At 37.2% G+C, this 22,808-nt stretch overlaps 6 protein-coding genes across 6 annotated transcripts; 4 read left to right on the top strand and 2 right to left on the bottom strand.

Moving 5' to 3' along the window:
• The first annotated feature begins 192 nt into the window (after positions 1-192).
• LOC106372119 (formate dehydrogenase, chloroplastic/mitochondrial) lies at positions 193-2,604 on the top strand. Its single transcript, XM_013812254.3, has 5 exons — positions 193-498; positions 1,071-1,245; positions 1,327-1,867; positions 1,947-2,184; positions 2,303-2,604. The coding sequence occupies exons 1-5, from the start codon at positions 412-414 to the stop codon at positions 2,414-2,416; spliced, it is 1,155 nt and encodes a 384-aa protein (XP_013667708.1). The 5' UTR covers positions 193-411; the 3' UTR covers positions 2,417-2,604.
• Positions 2,605-3,870: 1,266 nt separating this feature from the next.
• Positions 3,871-6,218, top strand: BNAA10G19060D. Its single transcript, XM_013812256.3, has 6 exons — positions 3,871-3,991; positions 4,483-4,756; positions 4,887-4,993; positions 5,074-5,206; positions 5,300-5,494; positions 5,585-6,218. Exons 2-6 carry the CDS (start codon positions 4,508-4,510, stop codon positions 5,927-5,929), a joined length of 1,029 nt encoding a protein of 342 aa, XP_013667710.2. The 5' UTR covers positions 3,871-3,991; positions 4,483-4,507; the 3' UTR covers positions 5,930-6,218.
• Positions 6,219-6,387: 169 nt separating this feature from the next.
• LOC106372121 (pyrroline-5-carboxylate reductase) lies at positions 6,388-8,071 on the bottom strand. Its single transcript, XM_013812259.3, has 7 exons — positions 7,813-8,071; positions 7,684-7,732; positions 7,502-7,593; positions 7,275-7,347; positions 7,071-7,191; positions 6,876-6,981; positions 6,388-6,747 (listed from the first exon to the last, which is right to left on the bottom strand). The coding sequence occupies exons 1-7, from the start codon at positions 8,011-8,013 to the stop codon at positions 6,559-6,561; spliced, it is 831 nt and encodes a 276-aa protein (XP_013667713.2). The 5' UTR covers positions 8,014-8,071; the 3' UTR covers positions 6,388-6,558.
• A 1,375-nt stretch (positions 8,072-9,446) lies between these two features.
• LOC106370554 (UDP-glycosyltransferase 90A1-like) lies at positions 9,447-11,947 on the top strand. Its single transcript, XM_013810553.3, has 3 exons — positions 9,447-10,973; positions 11,221-11,547; positions 11,656-11,947. The coding sequence occupies exons 1-3, from the start codon at positions 10,017-10,019 to the stop codon at positions 11,842-11,844; spliced, it is 1,473 nt and encodes a 490-aa protein (XP_013666007.2). The 5' UTR covers positions 9,447-10,016; the 3' UTR covers positions 11,845-11,947.
• A 109-nt stretch (positions 11,948-12,056) lies between these two features.
• LOC106370555 (cyclic nucleotide-gated ion channel 18) lies at positions 12,057-16,101 on the bottom strand. Its single transcript, XM_013810554.3, has 7 exons — positions 14,908-16,101; positions 14,168-14,380; positions 13,787-14,097; positions 13,605-13,716; positions 13,264-13,500; positions 12,788-13,182; positions 12,057-12,552 (listed from the first exon to the last, which is right to left on the bottom strand). The coding sequence occupies exons 1-7, from the start codon at positions 15,370-15,372 to the stop codon at positions 12,141-12,143; spliced, it is 2,145 nt and encodes a 714-aa protein (XP_013666008.1). The 5' UTR covers positions 15,373-16,101; the 3' UTR covers positions 12,057-12,140.
• A 1,020-nt stretch (positions 16,102-17,121) lies between these two features.
• On the top strand, positions 17,122-20,012 carry BNAA10G19020D. The gene is made up of 7 exons (XM_013810555.3): positions 17,122-17,622; positions 17,721-17,819; positions 17,929-18,108; positions 18,587-18,757; positions 18,835-19,005; positions 19,088-19,179; positions 19,267-20,012. The coding sequence occupies exons 1-7, from the start codon at positions 17,529-17,531 to the stop codon at positions 19,849-19,851; spliced, it is 1,392 nt and encodes a 463-aa protein (XP_013666009.2). The 5' UTR covers positions 17,122-17,528; the 3' UTR covers positions 19,852-20,012.
• The last annotated feature ends 2,796 nt before the right edge of the window (positions 20,013-22,808 follow it).

Raw genomic sequence — 22,808 nt, 5'->3', positions numbered from 1 at the left:
GAGAAAAAAGAGTTTCGAACCTCGACGACGAGAATCAAAACAGCACCGTTTAGGAGTCCTAAACCACTCTAAAACCGTTACCAGGCCTTATGATGGGCCTTTTATTGGGCTTTAATGTTTTCGTACCTTATTAATCAAAATCAATAGTACGATTCTATAACACTTATCCTAAACACAATCCATCAATAATACACCGGGAGCCGTCGGATCTCTATAATTTGCAACGTGACGTACTAGATAGAGACGAATAGAACTGGGACAGGTGCGTGCGTGAACTTTCATCTTCTTCATGTACTAAATATATACTCTCTTCATCTTCCTCTTCTACGGGTACTGGTTCTACAAAAATATCGACACGAAGTAGCGAAGTGATAAAATCTCCTCCTTTGAGCTCGGATCTACTGAGAGAATATGGCGATGAGAAGAGTCACCAGAGCAGCGATCAGGGCCTCCTGCGTTTCGTCTTCATCTTCTGGTTATTTTGCCAGAAAATTTAATGTATGAACCCTCAGATCTCTTCTTATTTTTTTGTTCTTTCACGGTTTCTGATGCTATTAAGTATTTTAAGTTGGGCTCGTACTCAATCGTACATTACTTTGCAGCTTTCTAAGTGTTGTCTGTGCTGAACTTGCTTTGATTTACGCAGACGGTTCTGTGTATGTCATTAAGGTTTTCAGATCTACGATTTCACTAAAACTGATTAGTTACAGCTTTTTAGCGTGAAAGAATCCCTGTTGTTAGGGATATGAATCAGAGACCCCGTGCATGACTGTAACGTGTGGCTAAACATTAGGAAAGTACAACTGTCCGGTCTGATTTAGATTAGCCAGTTAGATTTCATTGTAAATTAAAAAAAAAACTACAAGGTGTCTCTTTCTTGAAATTAGTAAACGGCACGATGTTTGATTTTTGCAATCTTAAGGGTTTGGGCCTCTAAAGGGTTTGGGCTTGGTTGAGTGGTCTGGTCTCTTTTTGATGCTTTTCAGAGTTTTTATACATTCACTAATCTTTGAAATTAGTATTTTTATTTAAAAGTTAGATGTTGGTTTCTGAAATGACTTATGAAACAGGCTTCTTCTGGAGATAGCAAAAAGATCGTTGGAGTTTTCTACAAGGCCAACGAATACGCTTCAAAGAATCCTAACTTCCTTGGCTGCGTCGAGAACGCTTTAGGTATCAGGAACTGGCTTGAATCACAAGGTCATCACTACATCGTCACTGACGACAAAGAAGGTCCAAATTGCGGTAAGTAGTCATTCAAATATGCATAACAAAACAATACAATACATATGGTGGCGCTTATGCTATTTTTTATATGATTGGCAGAGCTCGAGAAGCATATCCCTGACCTTCACGTCCTCATATCCACCCCCTTCCACCCGGCTTACGTCACTGCGGAAAGAATCAAGAAGGCCAAGAACCTTCAGCTTCTCCTCACAGCCGGGATCGGATCCGACCACATCGATCTGCAGGCAGCTGCAGCTGCTGGACTGACGGTCGCTGAAGTCACGGGAAGCAACGTTGTCTCCGTGGCTGAGGACGAGCTCATGAGGATCTTGATCCTCATGCGCAACTTCGTTCCGGGGTACAACCAAGTCGTGAATGGAGAGTGGAACGTGGCAGGCATTGCTTATAGAGCGTATGATCTGGAAGGCAAGACGGTGGGAACTGTGGGAGCTGGTAGAATCGGGAAGCTTTTGCTACAGCGGTTGAAGCCGTTCGGGTGCAACTTGTTGTACCATGACAGGCTCCAGATGGGACCGGAGATGGAGAAGGAAACTGGTGCTAAGTATGTTGAGAGTCTTGATGAGATGCTTCCTAAATGCGACGTTGTAGTCGTCAACACCCCTCTCACTGAGAAGACAAGGTAAGTTAAGTACGATGCTTATATAACAACACACGAGTTAAGAGTTTTTGCGTGTGATTTGATTTCTTGTTTCATGCAGAGGAATGTTTAACAAGGAGATGATAGGGAAAATGAAGAAAGGCGTTTTAATTGTGAATAACGCGAGAGGAGCCATCATGGATAGGCAAGCGGTGGTGGAGGCGGTTGAGAGTGGACACATCGGAGGCTACAGCGGAGACGTGTGGGACCCGCAGCCGGCGCCTAAGGACCATCCATGGCGTTACATGCCGAACCAAGCCATGACTCCTCACATCTCTGGCACAACCATTGATGCACAGGTACATATATGTTAAACGAATCAAATATGGTGTCTTAGCTTAGTGATGTAATCCAGAAGTGTGCATGTCATTTGGTCACTACTAATCTTCAAGAGTCTTGTGCTTTGGTCCTAATCAGCTACGATATGCGGCGGGGACAAAAGACATGTTGGAGAAGTATTTCAAGGGAGAGGACTTCCCTGCTCAGAACTATATCGTTAAGGATGGTGAGCTTGCTCCTCAATACAGGTAAGCTTGTTTCAACTTTCAGCACTATCAAGTCTTGTCTCCAAAGGGCAAAGCAGACGGTTAAATTTAATAAATTATCAACGTATTGTGCTTTGTTCATTTGAAAACGTTGTAATAAACCAACAAGACATGTATGTAACGTTGATATTTCGTGACATTTATCTTTTGAGTCTATCTATGATTCATATGTTATATTTGATCTTTGAGATGAACCGAGAATTGGTGAAACTGGTTTAAGAGCCTAATTGACTGAGTGCCGGTTTAAGTATTTTGATAATTTAAAACCGGGAATGTAACCGAGTCGACCCACTTCTGGTTAGGCACACTCACACCGACGCTGATCCAACTAAGCCATTACGACAACATTTGTATAATCATGTTTTAGAGCGTGGGTCATCCATGTTTGTACCAATATTTAATTTTCTCGACAACTATATCAATCATTATTATGGGTATTAAAACTATGATATATATTGTTTTCCATTATCTCTTGATGGGAGAAGAGAGTGGGATGGATGATAATCGTTCAGTCTGTCATTTGTAATTTCTCTGCAAGACATGTCTTGAATCATAACTCAACCGGAATATTGACATTTTTTATTCAAAAGATATGCACAATCATTAAACGAACTAAAACATATAATAAGTTATAAGTCTCTAATGATTGTATCAGAAAATGTTGAGTAAAGAAATGCTTTTGATTTTCTCGCATCATTGTGTATTTGATATCTTAGATACAAAACTTTGAAACTTTTGTTATATACAAACCTTTTCTTTATCAACTTAAACTTAAGACCACACACTATTTTTCACTACTCAAAACTCAAAATTTTCAAATGATTCATATTGGTTATTAATCCTTATACAACCAGATCTGAATGTAATCCTTATACTAAAGAAGTACAATATTGATTCAATGCTCTTATATCATCCTTTTTTTCTGTGCACCAAAAAATGTAGATATTTAAAGTCATCGTTATAAACTTTCATAATAAAAATAAACATTGCTAGAAGAAAACCATTTATAAGAGATTTTATGCTAGTTCAGTAGATTCACAGCGACTAGTCGACAGTTGACGAGGATGTTTTTGGCGCTGGAATGTCATTATCAAAAAAATCTAATCAAACAAAATGAACATAATAATCGCTAAAGTATATAAAATCAAATCAACCCAAAGGAGAAAGTGAATTTTACTTGGAAACAATATATTCAGTCGAGAAGATATTTTGGGGAATAAAATATATGTGATCAGATCAGATTAGCAGAAAAAAAAAACATAAATTTCAACCGCGAGGCAATCACTTAAACTTCATATACGACACCGTATCAAGCCACATCATACGAATACGACGTCGCTTAGAAGCACACCATATGAATACGACTCGTGAAAGTACATCGCCGGTTTATAATTAGTCGCCTTCAACAAATAAAAATAAAAAAGACTCTTCCTCACTCGTTTTCTCGTCGCAGTTCAAATTTCATTTCCTTGAATTTAGATTTCTAAGGTTGGCGATTTTGGAGTCCACGGCGTTTCGCTTTTGTTACTCAGAGAGGCTGCTGCCACTGCTTGATTCGCCGGTAAATTTCTCTGTCCTCACTTTTCCGTAAACTCATAATGCAACTTTGAACTGGTGTAGGTAGATATTCACATGCGTACTTTTCATCTAGTTTTGATCTCTGGAATCGCGAGGACTAGTTCGAGATCTTCGGAGAGTGTATCGAGTGAGATCCTCTTTTTTTGTTCGCTGTGATTGTTAAATTGCTTAGAAGATCTCGAGTTCGAAATGTAGATCTACGCCGTGGTCCGCTTCGATCTTACTTCAATAGTCTGTGAAGTTGACTAGTAGAGTTATTCATTGCGAATAATAGTTTCTTCTTAGTATGCTGTTTTGCTGGTGGCGATTCTTGGCTGCTTCAAGCTCCTTTATATACTTTGTTAGTAATTTTGATTTCCAAAGGATCTATCTCCCCTATGTGATGAGCTAGAAACGGATTTGAGTTTCACTTTAGTCTCAGTATTAGGTAAAAGTAAAACTAAGTAGGTTACAGTTATTTTGACTTATTTACAGTTCTTCACGCAGGTAACTTTCACGTATGGCCGCCGCTAATACTTTACAAGATTTGAGTTCTCTTCCTGTAACTGAAAAGATGAGTGAATGTAAAGCAAGCTTAACTAATAAGCCTTGCGTTGGAAAATTTAATGGAAAATCTGAAGACAAACCATTACCAAGCTCTCTTGTTGTAGAAACAGAGAAACCTGAGGGAGAGAAAGCTAGCGTGGAAGTTGAGTATATTGAATCCCAGAACTTGAATGATGTTGACGATGCTGATGCTGTTCTCAAGGTACATTTCGTGCGTTGTGTTTCTGTGTGTTATGATTCTATTAAATCCCATTAGCATCATTACGAGGATTGGATAACAGTCTATATATAGATTGTAAATGTGATTATCAGTTTGCTTTTATTTTCTTCAGTCGGTTCTAGCTGGTCTTGACTCCAAGGATTGGATAACAGTCTGTGACGCTCTTAATAATGTTCGTCGCCTTTCTATATTCCACAAGGATGCAATGCTGCATTTGCTGTAAGCCATCTTCTCTATACTGATGTCTATGACTTTATAATCTCTTGAAAGTAGACTGAAAAATGATGTCTCCTTAACAGCGAAAAAGTGATCCCACTCGTCGTGAATTCACTGAAGAATCCTAGAAGCGCCGTGTGTAAAACCGCATGCATGACTTCTGCAGACATCTTCAGTGCATATAACGACCACATAACAGATCTATTGGATTCTCTGGTAACTCTTTTTTCTTTTTCTTTTTACTCTTTCACTGTGTACGTTGATGGAATTTTATTTGTTCTTACAACGTTTCCTACACTATGCTTTCAGCTTACTCAACTCCTCCTCAAATCTTCCCAAGACAAAAGGTTTGTCTGCGAGGCAGCAGACAAAGCCTTAATATCAATGACCAAATATGTTTCCCCAACTCTGCTGTTACCAAAGCTGCAACCTTGTCTCAAGAACAGGAATCCTCGGATCCGTGCAAAAGCATCATTATGCTTTTCCCGAAGTGTACCCCGACTGGTAATACAAGTACATCATATATATCTCAAAGGCATCACTTGTTATGTAACAATTCCAATAACTCCTTGCGCTATGATATACATATTGCAGGGCGTTGAAGGTATTACAGAATATGGAATCGACAAACTAGTTCAAGCGGCCGCGTCTCAGCTTAGTGATCAGCTCCCTGAGTCCCGCGAGGCTGCGCGCACCGTCCTACTGGAACTTCAGACCGTGTATGAAAAAGCTCAACCTCTCATTAAACCCGAGACTGCATCATCGCCAGAGGAAGAGCAACAAACCCTGGAGGCAGAGCCAATTACTTGGGAAATCTTCTGCCAGTCAAAGCTGTCGGCTCTAAGCGCACAAGCCGTGCTTCGTGTCACCAATGTTGTGGCAGTGACTGCTCGGGAGAGTTTGGTTACTACAGGTTCATCTTCTTCATCACAGCTATAAGCCTTCTCTACTATTTTTTTGGGTTTTTCCCTTCTTAAACCGTTTGCTACGGATCATACGGTTACATGGTATTCTCCGGCCGTGATTTACCAAATTGGCAAATTATGGACCGGAAAAAAGAGTGAAAACTGGTTATTAAAAAATCTTGTTTTTTTTCTTTCTCTTCAGTCTTCATCAGTGACTTTCTTCTTATATGTTTGTCTAATGTGTATATATATTCTATACCAAGATTTGGTAATATAGTCGGGAGTCTTTTGGATAAATGCAAATTAGTCGATTTCTTTGACGATTCAAGCTTCTATTGACTTGTCATATATGGATATTCCTTGTTGGAGTTTGACTAGATTAAGCATTGACTCATAGTACTAGATGGTTTAGGCAAGCCAATCCACCTTAGTCCCTTGCAAGCTTAAGCTTAGTGGTTTATTACTGTTTCCACCCTTATTAATACCCAGCACTGAGACATGAAGTTTTTATTAGATATAAGAATACTAACAAAGTAGCTGAGATCTGAACCAGACTAGGAACCAGATAAATAGTTTTCACATCTACCAAAGCAATATCAAAACCTCTTATTTTGGTGAATCTGTGAGGTGAAATAATAAATGCAACTAACTCTCTTATATAATTTAGCTCTGTGAGAGTTCACGGCTTCGATTAGCTGCAGCAACAACAGCATTCATAAGTGTTGCACGGAAAGAACCTTTCTCCAGTTCATGAACTCCGGCTATTGTAGTCCCGCCTGGAGAAGTAACATCATCTTTCAACACACCCGGATGCTTCCCAGTTTTGCTCACCATTGTTGCAGCTCCAAGAACCTGCCATAGACACACACACATACACACAGCTCAGGCTTCTCTTTCTAGTTTTCAAAACATTAAGACACAAACAGAAAAGAAAAAAGGATTAAAGAAGCTGTAGGGGACCAATGGGTCAGTTCACTGACCGTCTGTGAAGCTAAACCCAGTGCAAGTTCTCGGGGTAAACCAGCAGCTACTCCTCCATCAGCTAAAGCTTCAATGGCTAAGAATATGTACGCTGGTCCACTTCCACTGTAACAAGATCCAAAATTTTCAGTTGAATACATGAATACTTGATTAATGACTTGAACAACTTAAGACATTCAGAAACCGTGAAGTACCTGAGACCAGTGACAGCATCAAACATTTTCTCATCAGCTTTGAACATCTTCCCCACAGAGCCAAACAACTTAGTCACAAGTGCTCCGTCTTCTTCCGTTGCCGCTGTTCCAAGGCTCATTACTGTATCACACAACACATAACCTTCATCATCAGTAGGCATTTGGTAGTAATAAATCACAAACAGGGACTCAGCGAGAAACCACCTGAAGCTGCCTCACCAACTGCAGCTGGTGTATTAGGCATCACCCTTATGAATCGATCTTGACCAGACCATTCCTAGCATAAGACCAAAAAAATAAATCTTTCAGCTTTTGTTTCAAAGAGAGCATGTTTGATGCAAACACTGAAATAGAACCATAGAGCTTATGATTCAAGACTGATGAACCATTTCTCTGAAAAAGTATACTCCTTTCTATACAAAGATGCCAACCTGAAGATCTTTCAACTTGATCCCCGCTGCAACCGAAACAAGAACCTTATCCTTAGAGAGCGTTGACTTTACTTCCGTGATGGCCTTCTTAACTACACAAGACAAAGGTACAGCTTATGTAGATCTCAAATAGTTTTTTTTTTCATTTTTTGAATTCGATTGTGATTCAATAGAAAATATACCAACTTGAGGTTTCACAGAGAAGATCACAACATCGCTTTCTCTAACAACCTGCCAAATTTTTTCAACATCCATCAATCTCCCTCTCTATTTAAACACTATCTAGGTAAAGAGAAGAAGAGACACTTTACTTCTTCGCTACTGGAGAAGACCTTGACGCCAAAGGACTCAAAGACTTGACGGCGATTCAGATTCGAGTGAACGGCGGTGGAGATACGGTTCGGAGGAAGCATCCCGGAGGCAACGACGCCTCTGGCTATACTCTCCGCCATCTTTCCAGCTCCGACGAACCCTACCTTGAAGCTCTCCGCCGAAATTGGAAGCGTCTCCATCGCAAGACTAAAAAACGATTTTAGGTTCTAAAATGATGATAAATCTTACTACCATTGTTGGTTCAGGTAATCAGTGTTGTAGTGTGCACGTGCAGATCACGTGGCTCATTGGTTTTAGGCCCAATAGAATAAAGTATACATACACTCTTCTTGTAAACGGGCTCGCGTATACAAAGCACGGCGTTTTATCACAAAGCGATGAAGAAAAGCTGTACCAACCAGAAACGACACGGCAGCCTAAATTCACTCTTCTATATTATCCTTCAAACAGAAATTATAAAGCCCGGCTTGAAGTTATATTATATTCCGAGGATAAGCCCCCATGTAAAAATTAGCTCTGGGTTATTTAGGACCATCTTATTATGGGGGGTTTGTTTAGACATGTCAAGATACAAGAGTATAGCCAATGTTCTAAATATCCCTATGCGGTGGTTAGGCGTTTTGTACATGATTATTGCTTAGACGGGCGCAAAAGCCGGTTTCTTAAACAGCTAGACCGATTTTTTAGCTAGGTCAATTTTTGAAAAAATCGTTTTGCTCATACCTATTTTGCCGACTAATCGAACGTCTGGACGCCGCATAGACTGTTTTTTAGAACAGTGGTAATAGCCGATGCATAATGCATTATAATGTTTGTCACTGCACTACAATACTACATATAGAAATCAGTTAAACGTCATTACAAATATTTCATTACCAGCTTATATTTTCATAGATACAACAGATTTGTTGAATTGAATACTTGAATGACAAATGAGTTGAACTGTATTTGGATTCCTAAATTAATAACGATATATATAGTTCCTTCATGACGTATGACAACAATTAGCTTCTAGCTAGAAAGGAAAAAAATGTATACAAGGCATATCAGAAAAAAAGTGTATACAAGGCAAATTGCGTAACGTTTTTTCATGCAAAATAAAGTCTCTTTTCTTTTCTTAACAGATTCTTGTTTATAAGAAAGACATATGGTCTAATACGACTTACGAATAGTGCCAGACCTTGGACCACGCGGAAGAATCAGATTGTTTCCGGCCGTTCAATTTATAAACAAATTTTGGCTACAAATAATAAATATTCCCTTTAGTCTAGTGGTCTAGTGTCTGTGTTCGAACCTCATCCTCCCCATATCCGCTAATAATTTTTCCTCTGTCTTTTACTTTAAAAAGTGACCATTTTTTTATTTTTGCTTCCAGCCACTGAATTTCTAGGACCAGCTCTACTCGCGAAGATGGCTTATTACAAAACTGAGTCTATAACTCCTCACCTTTTCATGTATCCATTTTCCATTTTCCATGGACCATGTATTCATGGTATTATTATATCACAAACTGTCATATGCCACCCTTTCACACACGTGTGTATTTGTTTTGCAATGTAAAAACAAGTTTCTCTTGTTATTCAAAGTTATTACCCTATGGACTATCGACGTTACTTACTAAAGAAATTGATTCACATGTCTAAAAGCTCTAACAGACTGCATACGTGCTTGCAGAGACGTGAATAAATGAAAATCTATAATATATATGTCAAACGAGGGAACCGATGGAATTAATGTTGACAATACTTTTGATTCTGTGTGTGATCTTTCTTTTCCTTTTTCTTCTTAGAGAGAATATCTTTTAATTGACTGTATTTTGGGGGAAATAATATTAAAAACTTTCAACTTGGTAACTTAGAAAATCATACTATTGTTTAGTTTCTACAAAAACCACGATTTTTTACCATATTCAATAATTTTAAGTATTTAATTTGAATGATATTTATTTCAATGTTAATTAACGTTTATCATTAAAATTTACATAAAAAGCCAAATATTTTCAAATGTTCTTTATACCCCTTTAGACTTCAAACACTTTACTTCTTTGGAACCATCAAGTCAACAAACAATAAATACATTCAACACAAAATCAAGTGAAATATTAAAGAAAAAGAAAATTTAAGTAAATCCCGACCTATAAATAACGTCTTGTGAAAACAATGTGAAGAAAACACACGCAAACATGTCAGTTTCACCATCACCTCATCATGTGGTTCTCTTCCCTTACATGTCAAAGGGTCACACCATCCCTCTCCTCCAATTCGCCCGTCTCCTCCTCCGTCACCGTTGTGCCACCTCCTCCTCCAACGACGGCGAAGAGCCATCCATGTCCATCACCATCTTCACCACCCCACAAAACAAACCTTTCATCTCAAACTTCCTCTCCGACGTCACATCATCCATCAAAATAATCTCCCTCCCTTTCCCGGAAAACATCGCCGGAATCCCTCCCGGAGTCGAAAGCACCGACAAGCTCCCTTCCATGTCGCTCTACGTGCCTTTCACGCGTGCAACCAAATCTCTCCAGCCTCTCTTCGAAGAAACGCTCAAGAATCTTCCGCAAGTCACGTTCATGGTCTCCGATGGATTCCTGTGGTGGACACTGGACTCCGCCGCTAAGTTCGAGATCCCGAGACTCGCCTTCTTCGGCATGAACTCGTACTCGTCGGCTCTCTACAACTCCGTCTCCGTACACCAACTCTTTACCAAACCGGGAAATATTAAATCCGATACCGAACCGGTTACCGTACCGGATTTTCCATGGATCCGGGTTAAGAAGTGCGACTTTGTCCCGGTTTGCACTGAACCGGATCAGTCAGGTCCAGAGTTCGATTTACTCATGGACCAATTAATGTCTACTGGGAAGAGCCGTGGAGTTATAGTGAACAGCTTTTACGAGCTCGAGTCACCGTTCGTTGACTACCGGCTTGGTGTTAGGGGTGAGCCCAAGCCGTGGTGCGTTGGGCCTTTGTGCTTGGTAAATCCTCTTAAACCGGAAAGTGATAAACCGGGTTGGATTGAATGGTTGGACCGGAAACGAGAAGAAAGATGTCCGGTTTTGTACGTGGCCTTTGGAACGCAGGCTGAGATATCGAACGAGCAGCTCAAAGAAATAGCCTTAGGCTTGGAAGATTCCAAGGTACGTACGTAAAATAGTAAAATTTTAGTATTTGATCATTGAAGCTCCATACATTGGACTTTTCAAATTGTTCGACATAACTCCATGCAAATATTATTAGTTTGTTATATATATCAACCAATATAAAATTTAGTTTAGAATGTGAAAACATACAAGTAGTTGGCATTAACTTCACGACGTTTTCCATAAATGGAGTGACAATGATTGTTATGATTTACGCATATGGTACTGATTGTTGATAATAAAGGCAAACTTCTTGTGGGTCACGAGAATGGACGTGGGAGAAGTAGGGTTCGAGAAGAGAGTGAGAGAGCATGGTATGATTGTTAGAGATTGGGTGGACCAATGGGAGATACTGTCCCATGAAAGTGTGAAAGGTTTTTTAAGCCATTGCGGATGGAACTCGGCGCAAGAGAGTATATGCGCCGGGATTCCGATACTCGCTTGGCCAATGATGGCCGAGCAGCCACTCAATGCCAAGTTGGTCGTGGAGGAGTTAAAGGTCGGAGTAAGAATCGAAACAGAAAATGGAACTCCCGAAGGGTTCGTGTCAAGAGAAGAAGTCAGTCAAAAGGTATTATAACAAAATGTTTGAATGAACTTAACTAATATTGTTGTGTTAAAAAAACTTAATTAATGTTGCTGGCTTCAGTTATGATATTTTTTTATTGGTACAATATAGGTTAAAAAGTTGATGGAAGGAGAGATGGGGAAGACTACGAGAAAGAATGTGAAAGAGTATGCAGAAATGGCTAGAGAAGCTTTGGCTCAAGGGACAGGTTCGTCATGGAAGAATTTGAGTTTGCTTCTTGAAGAGTTATGTAAGATTAGAGAAACAAATGATGTTAATAAGCTGTCAAGCCATGATTAGAGAGCAGTGTACTCTTGGTTGTTGTTCAATCTGACTAAGGTCATAACCTTACTGTTCTTCTGAATAAAATAAAAAATAAAAAAGTTTGTATGTGTTATAAATATCTGATATGAGAAAAAGATCATACAATATAACATTAAGACATTATAAGAACAATATAATTTTTAAGCTACAATCTTTTGCTCTATCTAACATTCTCAAACCGATACATAAAAAACGAAAACATTAGAAGTTAAAATCCCAAATATTTATTTCCTAACACTATTTACCATCTAAAAATCAAACATGTCACACTTTTAAACGTCTTCTTTATCCATAGAGAAATCAGGCTCATCAGGTTTAAATAGTTGGGGCATTTTCAAACTGTTCGAAGATCCATCTTTCTTACCAGCACTAGTACTACTTGAAGCCTTTTGATTTGTGCCTCTTCTCGTGTTTGCTGCAAACTTAGACGCCAACATTGTTGCTCCAAGGTTTTGGCTGTTGTTTGTGTTGTCCACAGACAGTCTCTCACCTTCAAAATCATCGTCGTCGCTTCCATAGTAGTTTTCTTCGTCGCCTTCTTCGTTGTATCCTGTTTCATCTCTGTAATAGTATCCGCTACTCTCGTGCAAGCTGAGCTCTTTAGCGAGCTTTCGTCGCTTGTATCTTCTCCATGCGGATTGCACAAAACAAGCTCCCCATGCTCGCCACTGATGTGAGTAGTACCTGAAACAATGGACGTATATGAGATTTGATTCATTCATGCCATCATTGCATGGCCAGTCCTAAAATTTTGTGGGTTATAGAAAACTTAGTAACAGTTTACATAAAAAAATTACTACAAATTTAGAGGCTTATATATATGTAATTTTTTTTAAAAACTTTAGGGGCTATAAACCAATGCTCTACTAGCCTAGGTTCAGGACCGGCTCTGTATCATTGAATGCTATAAATGGTGTACCTGAAAGCGTGTTGCAACTTTTTGCTTTGAAGACGTTTGAACTGATGAGCAACAAACTTAAGATCCTCTGCGCTTAAGGCAAATGCTTCAACCTCAGAGAGTGCACGGACGCTTCGGGTTGAAGACGGAAAGTTGAGTGTAGAGTTTGGCATCAAGGCCCATGTAAGAAGCTCTTCTCCACAGAAATCACCAGGTCTTAGAGTAGTGGAGTTAAAGAAACCAGATCTTCCTCCGTTTGTAGTTGAGCTCTCTATTTGTCCTCTAATCACAAAGAGCATCTCATCAACAGGATCACCTTCACGGAATATGTAGGTCCCTGCCGTGCTTAAAGATGAGACAAGGCATCCGCATATAGCGTCAAGAAGTTGATCGTCCATTTGTGAGAAGAAGGGGACCTGCATTTGGCAAAACGTTGTGATTTTATGAAATAAGAAAACAATTAAATTTTTATAAGGACAGAGAGTTAATGTATGTACCCTGCGGACAAGAGCGAGACAGAGGTGGCGTTGGATCTCTCGGCGTAAGTCTGTGGGTAAAGACTGGAGGATTGATTCTTCATCCACGCCTCTAGTTGCAAGCCACTTGTATTGGACAAATCTACGGACACGTTCTTGAAGCTCTGGAGGTAGTTGACGATGTCTCATCCATTCTTCAGTGTCTCGTCTCTTAATTCTCCATTCCTCTACTCTTACCGACATGGATTGTAATGATGTCTTTCCACCAAGTTAAACAACAAGATGTTTTGTTAGAAAAGTACAAAAAAAATCTCTTTATTAAGAAGTTTTGCAAAAGTTATGTATTAAACTCTGAATCTTACTTGCATGTTACCAATCAGGAGCGTGAAGAGAATCAACCCAAAAATACATATTGTAATACAGAACAAGGTCTCGCCAAGATATACACTTGTGGTTATATTCTGGCCATAAGAACTGTAAAAAAAAAACGTTAGACAATCTTAAGATATACATCATAAGTGTGTTGGATCAAAGGATGTCCTACCTTAGATTTCTTAAACCCCACCAAAGACAATATAAGTACTTGGACACGAAGTCCGTGGTAGCAACTTGAGTGGTAAAGGCTTCAGCAAACATGCCAAACTTGAAATTGGTAGTACTGCTTGTAGCGTCACAATGAGAAAGAACCTGAGTAACATTCTGCCAATACTGACGCTCAGGTTGTTCTAGACTCTTGCAGTCCAAGAAGCTAGGGAGACAGTCCAAAACCCTCAGGGCGTGATCTTTCTCGCATACCTTGGACCAGCATGAGAACTGCCGCCCAATTGATGATAGATACCACATTGCTCCCAACACCTGAACATAAATGAAGAGACTCTTAGCAACTTAAACTGAAGAAAAGTAGAGAGAAACAAAGAAAACTTACGTGACTAGCTAAGATGTAGAGGAGGAGATTGTATGCAGCTCCTGCCCAAGCAGTCTTGGCGATGAACCCGGTTGTTTTTATAATCCTTTGGTTAAGTGGGAATATGATGAATGATCTTGGAATGTACTGGACGAGAACGATAAGGGCGAGAGTGCTATTGGCATGATTAGCAGTCCCGTTGGTTGCGGCTGGAATTACTAGCCAAATTACAAGCTGAGATCAAAAGATTGTCAGAACAAACATATAAGGCTTTCATGATGGTGAAATATATCATAACGGATACAATAAAATTAAGGAAAATTAATTCTGAAAATAGATAAATACCATAAAATTAAACCACACAAAAATTTAGCATGATTCAAGAATTGACTACGTGCCAAAATTAATATAGTATTAGAGTTCGAATACATGCTGCCCAACTGAACTAAAATTGATCCGACTTATTAAAAAAGTGTTGTTCAATCTTAAACCAACATGACCAAGATAGTCATGCCGGTCTGATCCGACCATTAATCTTGAGGGGGCGGGTTTGGGTCATTCCAAACCTCCAATTTCATAAGAGCTGATTTTAAAATTTAAAATACTAAGGTTACAAGAATGAAAAAAATATTTCTGCTACATTTTTTTCAATTTATTTATGCTACATTATAAGATGTATACCTATGTTCCTTAACCTTATACCTATACCATTATCAACATCTATGCTACATTACAAGAAACTAGTAGTCATGCATGCGAACCTGAGGAAGAGGAAGCATGGCGGCAACATCGACGATGAAATCGCTCTTCAAGTACTTCATAGCGATCTCTCTCGGATCCCTAACGAGCTCACCGCGTCCAAAAACTCTAGAGCTCCGCGCGACGAAGGCCGTTCTGAACTTCATGAAAATGTGCAAGAGGTGGAAGAGATCGGCCACCGAGCGGAAGAACGTGACCGTCGCGGCGAGTCCGACGTCGACGGAGAGACACGCGGGGCCGCCGACGTAAGGCGCGTAGAAATAGAAAGGGTCGAGGAAGAGGGCGAGGATGGAGGTGACGAGGAAGACGTGGTTCCAGTAGGTGACGATGTTGCTGTCCGGGTCCAGGATCTGATGCCGCCATGGAAGGACTTGGCTGCCGTAGCGTACGGCGACAGATCCTCGGTTGGACGCGGCGGAGGTTATGGTCTCGGGGAGGAGGAAGCGGAGAGAGCGGATCTTATTCATCTTCCATGGCGGATTCCGGTGTTAATCGGATTCCGCAGTTAAGAGAGAGAGGTAGCGATTGGTGGAGAGAGGAAGGAGGAGAGGTTAGGGCACTTTGCTTGCGTCTTGAATTTTTTGTTTGCATTTTTTCTTCTTTTGATGATTATGGAAGGAGAGGATTTCTCGCGGGAAAATTGGGAGAAGGGCCGTTGAAATAGGAGGAGTGTGAGGGTATTTACGGAAACTTTGTTCCTAAAGGGTTTCGTTTTGTTTATGCCGTTTATATGCTTTTAAAACAGCACACGTTTTTTCTCCTAAAACGATAAGCGGCACAACGTCTATAGTAATGAGCTGTTGAGCCTGTCCTAGTGTGCAAGCTTGATGACACCCATAAGATAGAACTGAAATTTTATCCGTTAAATTTGATTTGATCTGTTATTTACTTCGATTCGATCCGAAAAATTTGGATATCTGTAAAGTTTTGGAGCAAAGCAAATATTAAAAATCAATATCCGTTAAAAACGAAAAAATCACAAATACTAAATTTTAAGAACCGGATATCCGCTCCGCTTCGATAGCTATATAAATACACACACATATATATAAATTGATTAAATGTAAAATTTTAAATGTATGAGTTTATATAATTGCTATTTTAACATATGATTTAATAAATTCTATTAATTCACATTATTAGTTATAAAAGTATTAAAATAAAGAAAGAGAATAAATTTTTATGATATCTGTAACTTTTTCTTAAATTTTTTATATAACTAATTTTAAAATACAGTATATAGTTTCACTGCTTCTTTTATTTTTATTTTATATATCATATAAAAATATTTTAAAGAATAAATTTATCTCATTTTTTCTAGATTATTTGTATTAACTAAAACGAAATGATATATTTGTAAGTATTCGTAAATATCTGAAAATATCTACATATTTTCGAATATCCAGTTTTTCGGATATACATATTTTCTGGAGCAAAACAAATCGAAAATTTTAATATCTGTAATAACATACGAAGCAAATCATAAATATTTCAAAAAACCCGGATATCCGATCTGTGTCATGTCCTACCATAAAATAACCTATAACAAAAAGGGAATATAATTACTTGGAAACAATGATGCAAATATAAAAGGAACAGAGATAAATATGGGTGTAACTAGATTACCAATTTTTGGAATAAAACTGCATGGAATGACTTATTCCTACTAATTCTAAATTTTTTTTACCATTTAAATAGAATGAAAATCAAATGTCATTCTAATGATTCCTTTTGGAATAGATGGAAAAAAATGAAACGTAGTTATAAGACATTCATGATAAAAAAAATGCTTGTGAATGATGGAATGAGATGAAATGGAATTCCATATTTTTATTTCCATAGCTTCCACCATTCCATTTACGTTCATTCCATTTTTTTAATTCCTCTTGTTCAAATCTATGAAGACGATTGTTTAGACAAATGTGAACAATGGTCGCTGAGAGTCAAGAAGAGGGTACGGTTTGTGTTACCGGAAAGTGCGAGGATAGAAAAATTCGCGGAGGAGGAGTTAACGGAACTGACGGAGGCGCGTGAGGCAGGGATGGCGTTTATAATTGGACATTCACATTCGTATGTGAAAGCAAAGCCCGGTTCGAGTATGGTGAAGAAGGTGGCTATTAACTTTCGGTATGATTTTCTAAGGAGAAACTCGAGAGGTCTTTGTTATGGACCTATGGTCTTTCTACTCCTCACGCTTCTACTTTAGAAGTTGGTATTGTTTATATCGTCTGACTATACTTCTTTTTGTTAAATTTGAATAAACTTCAGTTTTGTAAATTAAGGTTTTTTGTTGTTGTTGTTGCAACTTTTGTGTAGAGATGTTAGAGTTGCTTGTGGAAAAAGTAAGATATGCTTTTTTATTTGGTAATAATTTGTCCCTACTGATTAAGATACAAAGAGAAAAGATTGAACAATAAGTAGACAAGACTCGAGAGCATAGATTCCTTGTCTCTTTATGTTTCTTTAACTCCAAAGCTTCTCTTTTGTCGGCTTAGCTCATCATATAACTAAACTATAAGTGCATAGATACAAAGAATACATATACAAGTGCATGTTTATGTACATCTCCTCTCTAAACTTGTAAGCAACGCTTGCTCTGTTTTCACTACAAAGAAAACAAAAAATGATGAAAAATGGAAATTGGGTGGTTCTGTCTTTAATTTTCCTGTTTCTCCTTTGTGGGTTGTCTTCAGTTTCAGCTAAGCCGCCTCCTGTTAGTGAGTTCTTGATTACCCTAATATAATTATAATTTTGAAAGAACATCATTCTGATAAATGTCTGAAGATGTTCTTGTTTTTGTTTGTTTTGAGAACAGAGATTGTAAGTGGACTTGTGACAAATGTTGCATCAATGCTGTGGAAATGGTTGTGGTCTCTTCAGACATCCACAACCACAACAGCCACCACCAAATCTGGTAAGACGACCCCCACAACAAAAAAAATAAAATATATATATATACACTTTTTATTATATGATCTTGTTGTCAAAGTTTCAATCTTAAAAGCTGAGAAAATGTGTGACAGGTGTTTCTAGCCGTTCGATGGTGAAATATGAAAGTGGATATAACATAGAGACAGTGTTTGATGGAAATAAGCTTGGGATTGAACCTTATGCAGTTGAAGTTTCCCCTAGTGGAGAAGAGCTTATTGTCCTAGATTCCGAGAACAGTAACATCCACAAAATCTCCATGCCTCTTTCTAGATGTAAGTTTATCTTCTTCTTGACATAGATTTGATGCAAAAAGTACTCTAAAGATTGCTTTCGCTGCACACATATAAGATTATATCCACCAAAACGATGAATCATGTTTGTACTATTATGCTTTGCTTCAAGATGGGGATTCATTTTCTTTTGCTTTTCTTAGTTCTGTTAAAAAAAGAAGAAGATATTCTTCATATTTTAGATTCCAAAGTTTCTTTCTTTGACAGCAAAATCCTTTTTAAGGTTTGAAGTTTTCACTTTAGTCCACAACACGACACATTTAACTTTTATCCATGTTCTGTTTCTCTGTTCTTCAGGTTTATTCTTTCTGTTGTTTCTTGTTCCTCAATTTAAGAAATTTCCTCATTATAAAGCACCTAACTTACACTTTTAGATAGATTCTAAGATGCAACGTATATAGATTCTTCAAACTGATCTCACAACTGATTTGTTAATATTTGGGTTTTGAATTTATTGAAGATGGTAAACCAAAGTTAGTCTCCGGTTCACAAGAAGGCTACACAGGGCACGTGGATGGAAAGCTCAAAGAAGCGAAAATGAATCGTCCTCGAGGATTAGCCATCGACGACAGTGGAAACATCTACGTTGCCGATACTAATAATATGGTCATACGCAAGATCAGCGACGCAGGTAACCACAATTCAACATTTGAGTTTACCCTTTGATAATCGCAATTTTAAAGTTTTTTCTTGGTTTATTTATGCCAGGAGTCTCAACCATCGCAACCGGAGGAAGATTCTCTGATGACTTTGATTTGATCTACGTCTCTTCAACCTGCTCTCTGTTAGTCATTGATCGAGGGAATCAAGTGATTAGAGAGATTCAGCTTCATGATCATGACTGTTCTCATCACGAACCGGAAACGGATCTTCATCTTGGTAACTTTTCAAACAAGCTAACGTTGTTGGTTTGTTTTGTGTTTTGCTTGAAACGATGCCGTTTCTGTTTGTGTATGTACAGGAACCGCTCTGCTCGTTGCTGCTGCATTTTTTGGTTATATGTTTGCGTTATTAGTACGTAGAGTACGATCATTGTTCTCTTCGTTTCGTCATGTAAGTGAATTGGTTTGTTTTGGTTTGGTTCGAAGTAAGAGGTTAATCAGAACCAATTAGCATTTTTGGTTTGATTTTTTATTTCAGAATAATAAGAGGCATGTGGCGAAACCGAACATGACAATGGCTCCATATCAACGTTATCCAAGACCGGTTAGACAGCCATTAATTCCACCACAATATGAACCGGAAAATGAAGAAGGATTTCTCGGTTCGCTTGGAAAGCTTGTGGTGAAAACCGGTTCTTCGGTTTCCGAGATGATGACCGGACCAAGGAAAGTTACTCCCCAAGACTTCCACTACCACCATCCGCAACAGCCGAACCAGTGGCCGGTACAAGAGAGCTTTGCTATACCGGAAGAAGATGGACCACCGGCTTTAGAACCGAGATCAGGTACAAATCAGGATAAACCCTACCTTACAGCACAAGGAACAAACCAAAACCGGTCTTATTACCAAGATTGTGACCAATACCAAAACCAAAAGAAACGAAATGTGAACGATACTGAAGCTAACCGAGAGAACGAGATTGTATTTGGGGCAGTTCAGGAGCAAGACGGCCGCCGAGAAGCTATGGTGATCAAAGCTGTTGATTTCAAGGAAGCAGTGAACGATCAGCGAAACCTACGGCCAAGAATTAATTACATGGGATATTCTTCTCAAGTTTACTGATTACAAAACTTTCATAAGTTACTTAGAGTGTGTCATATACTTTACCGCGCTATGTTGTTACATAAGGAATACTTTCTGATTACTGATTACAAAACTTAGTTTACATAAGGAATACTTTCTGATTACTGATTACATAAGGAATACTTTCTGATTACTGATTACTGATTACTGATTTCTGAATACTTTCTGATTACTGATTACTGATTACTGATTTCTGATTACTGATTACATAAGGAATACTTTCTTTCATCTGTTCCTCGCAATACGACAATGTGATAGTTTACAAAAAGTGGAAATTAATGTTTTGTTTACTGAAAATAGGAAAAAGAAAACCAATAAAATAATTTTAAATAATTAGAACATATGGGTTCCCACAAAGCATGCAGGTTAGTGGTTTTTAATAGACTTTTGGGTTCCATGCTTTGTACGATGCATGTAGTTGTGTGTTTATGATTGTCTATACTCACTCCGTTCTCGAAAATAATATTTTCTAAAATTTATTTTTGTTCCACAAAAATAAATTTTCTATATTTTAAAATATTTTTTTGTATATTTTTAAAAAATATTAATTATGAATATTTGAATTGATTAAATTTTATTGTCTGATAGTTATTGGAAAATGTTTTAAAAAAATAAATTATAGATTAAATGGTAAATATTTATTATATTTTTAATAAACGTGAAAATTCTTAAAAATTTTACTTTCGGAAACAAAAAAATATTATTTATCTTATGATGCGAAGTATATAGTGAATCACAGCTCAAGCATTTTCTGTACTTATGACACATTTCATCACTTTTTTATAGCCGGAGATTAGCACAAAAATTATATAACGTTAACATGGACTAACACAACTTGATTATTATGTCTAACAAACATTAAATCTAACATAACAAACATTTCTAAGGGTTTCTTAAGATTATTTCAATATTAGATTGGATGTCATTTGAGTAATATAAATTGAATAATTTATCGTTAGATCATAGTTCATAGTTCATAATAGTTATAATGATTCTCTTATTATGTACCTGTATAGTTTACTTTTTACCAATGGCTTTTATGTCCTCCAAAACATGGATAATCTGTCCACCACTAGTAAGATAACAAAGATTTGTAGTCTTCCATAAATATTTGTAAAAATGGATTAAAGTGTAAATTAAGAAGAAACGAACATTCTTTCACGAAAAAGGATTATCATGTTAATTAGAATATTTCTAATAGTTTATTCTATTTTTTTTTTAAATAAAATAATTTTATAATAAAATTGGATGTTATTTCAATAGTATTCTATTTTAGAGTGAGAAATAGAATAATGAACAAAAAATAAAAAAATACTTTATAGAGTAGAAATAGGATTACACTATTATAGAGTAGAAAATAGAATAACATTGAAATATTTTTACTTTAAATTTTATTTTAGAAGGGAAAATAGAAAGGAGTTGGAAATGACTTCACATAAAAGAGGAAAGTGTACGCGCGACATCTGTAATGTTAAAATCTATACTCGTCGTCGACCTCACTTTGTTGACCCCCATCCCTATATGTCAGAAAAAGATACTAATAAAAATCACCGAAACTATTTAAAGGACTCATGTGCTATTGTCCATCTCTGATCTGATAACACTTCTAATTTTTATAAGAAAAAATAAAGGATACACTATTAACTTATATATTTCACAAAACACTTTAGTGTAATTTTTTGTTGGACATGTTAACAAATGATAAACGACAAACCCTTTTTCTCTAGGGCAATAATAGTATAAGAGACTCATGTTTATTTTATCCAAAAAAAAATATAGGGACACAGCTTTATGGGCAAATGGAGTACTGTTTAAATAAAGAGTCAATTTGCTCTATATACCTAATTTGGTTCAAAATTAGCAAACTACCCTTAAAGCTGTAAACTCACATTCTCTGTAGCAAACCTGACATGAACTGACTATTCTACCCTTTCTGATAAAACACATTAGAGTAATAAAGATAAACTTTCATCTTCTTCCCCATACGATCTCTTTTCTCTTCTTTCACCAACATTAATGGCTTCTTTTCAAATTCAATCTCTTTTTTGAATCTTCTATTTAGTTTTTGTTACCAATCATATAAAAGTGTTCTTTCTTGTCAATTCATGATCACCACTATCACAGTAATTCCATGTACGTTGGGTGCATCATGTGTCTCTCCATTATGATTTTGGAAATTGAAAATCAATGGATGGCTTATGGATTTCGATGTATTACAAGACCCTGGGGAATTACCAATCTGCTACTAGTTTCAAAGATGATGATCCTGAGGAAAGAGAAGTACAGGTTGGCCGTACGTTAATAAAAATGTTAAACACTAAACTTTATCCTAAAGTATTATATAAATTGTTAGTTGATAGCTTTTCAATCCAAAGGTATGCTTCTATAAAATATATCAACTGATACATCTTTTGTTAGAGGTTATATTTACATGTAAAACATAAACGAATCAATAGCATACATAATAGAAAATATTTAAATCAATCTAATATGTTATTTATCATGTAAATATAATATTAGACGTAAATTATTAGTTTATCCCGTTAACTTATTTTGTAGTATTTAACATATAATGTATCAGTTAATATTTTTTAAAAAAAAATTACCAGCCATTTTTTAAAGTGACAATATTCTTTGTAACATCTAATCAAACATGTATCAACTAACTTTGTAACATCCAACTAATCATTTATCAGTTATCGTTGCCCACAGTTTGATAACAATATAAGAAAACATGTATAATCACATAATACCTAATATGTAGCAACTAACCATATATTTATCAGTTAACACAACCTAATTTGTTACATAGTCGCTACAATTACTCATAATTGAAATATGTGAGATTCAGGGTTTTATCTTGGAAAGAACCCACTCTTTCTCTAACTTTATGCTTGATTAATATGTTTAGTTCTTTTACCAACTCGTGAATCAAA

The sequence above is a fragment of the Brassica napus genome, chromosome A10 (genome assembly GCF_020379485.1).
Source record: "Brassica napus cultivar Da-Ae chromosome A10, Da-Ae, whole genome shotgun sequence".
Lineage (NCBI taxonomy): Eukaryota > Viridiplantae > Streptophyta > Magnoliopsida > Brassicales > Brassicaceae > Brassica > Brassica napus.
Note: the sequence above shows the minus strand (reverse complement) of the source record. Positions and strands in the feature narration are given on the sequence as shown.

Coding starts and splice junctions, on each gene's coding strand:
- BNAA10G19020D (XM_013810555.3), top strand. CDS start 17,529: ATGATGAAAAATGGAAATTGGGTGGTTCTGTCTTTAATTTTCCTGTTT. Junction 17,820..17,928: donor AACAGCCACCACCAAATCTG/GTAAGACGACCC, acceptor AATGTGTGACAG/GTGTTTCTAGCCGTTCGATG. Junction 18,109..18,586: donor CTCCATGCCTCTTTCTAGAT/GTAAGTTTATCT, acceptor AATTTATTGAAG/ATGGTAAACCAAAGTTAGTC.
- LOC106370554 (XM_013810553.3), top strand. CDS start 10,017: ATGTCAGTTTCACCATCACCTCATCATGTGGTTCTCTTCCCTTACATG. Junction 10,974..11,220: donor TAGGCTTGGAAGATTCCAAG/GTACGTACGTAA, acceptor TTGATAATAAAG/GCAAACTTCTTGTGGGTCAC. Junction 11,548..11,655: donor GAGAAGAAGTCAGTCAAAAG/GTATTATAACAA, acceptor GGTACAATATAG/GTTAAAAAGTTGATGGAAGG.
- BNAA10G19060D (XM_013812256.3), top strand. CDS start 4,508: ATGGCCGCCGCTAATACTTTACAAGATTTGAGTTCTCTTCCTGTAACT. Junction 5,207..5,299: donor CAGATCTATTGGATTCTCTG/GTAACTCTTTTT, acceptor CTATGCTTTCAG/CTTACTCAACTCCTCCTCAA. Junction 5,495..5,584: donor CCCGAAGTGTACCCCGACTG/GTAATACAAGTA, acceptor TACATATTGCAG/GGCGTTGAAGGTATTACAGA.
- LOC106372121 (XM_013812259.3), bottom strand. CDS start 8,013: ATGGAGACGCTTCCAATTTCGGCGGAGAGCTTCAAGGTAGGGTTCGTC. Junction 7,733..7,812: donor TCTTCTCCAGTAGCGAAGAA/GTAAAGTGTCTC, acceptor AAAATTTGGCAG/GTTGTTAGAGAAAGCGATGT. Junction 7,348..7,501: donor TCAAGTTGAAAGATCTTCAG/GTTGGCATCTTT, acceptor GTCTTATGCTAG/GAATGGTCTGGTCAAGATCG.
- LOC106370555 (XM_013810554.3), bottom strand. CDS start 15,372: ATGAATAAGATCCGCTCTCTCCGCTTCCTCCTCCCCGAGACCATAACC. Junction 13,717..13,786: donor TGGGGTTTAAGAAATCTAAG/GTAGGACATCCT, acceptor TTTTTTTTACAG/TTCTTATGGCCAGAATATAA. Junction 13,501..13,604: donor TCCTGATTGGTAACATGCAA/GTAAGATTCAGA, acceptor CTTGGTGGAAAG/ACATCATTACAATCCATGTC.
- LOC106372119 (XM_013812254.3), top strand. CDS start 412: ATGGCGATGAGAAGAGTCACCAGAGCAGCGATCAGGGCCTCCTGCGTT. Junction 1,246..1,326: donor CAAAGAAGGTCCAAATTGCG/GTAAGTAGTCAT, acceptor TATGATTGGCAG/AGCTCGAGAAGCATATCCCT. Junction 1,868..1,946: donor CCTCTCACTGAGAAGACAAG/GTAAGTTAAGTA, acceptor TGTTTCATGCAG/AGGAATGTTTAACAAGGAGA.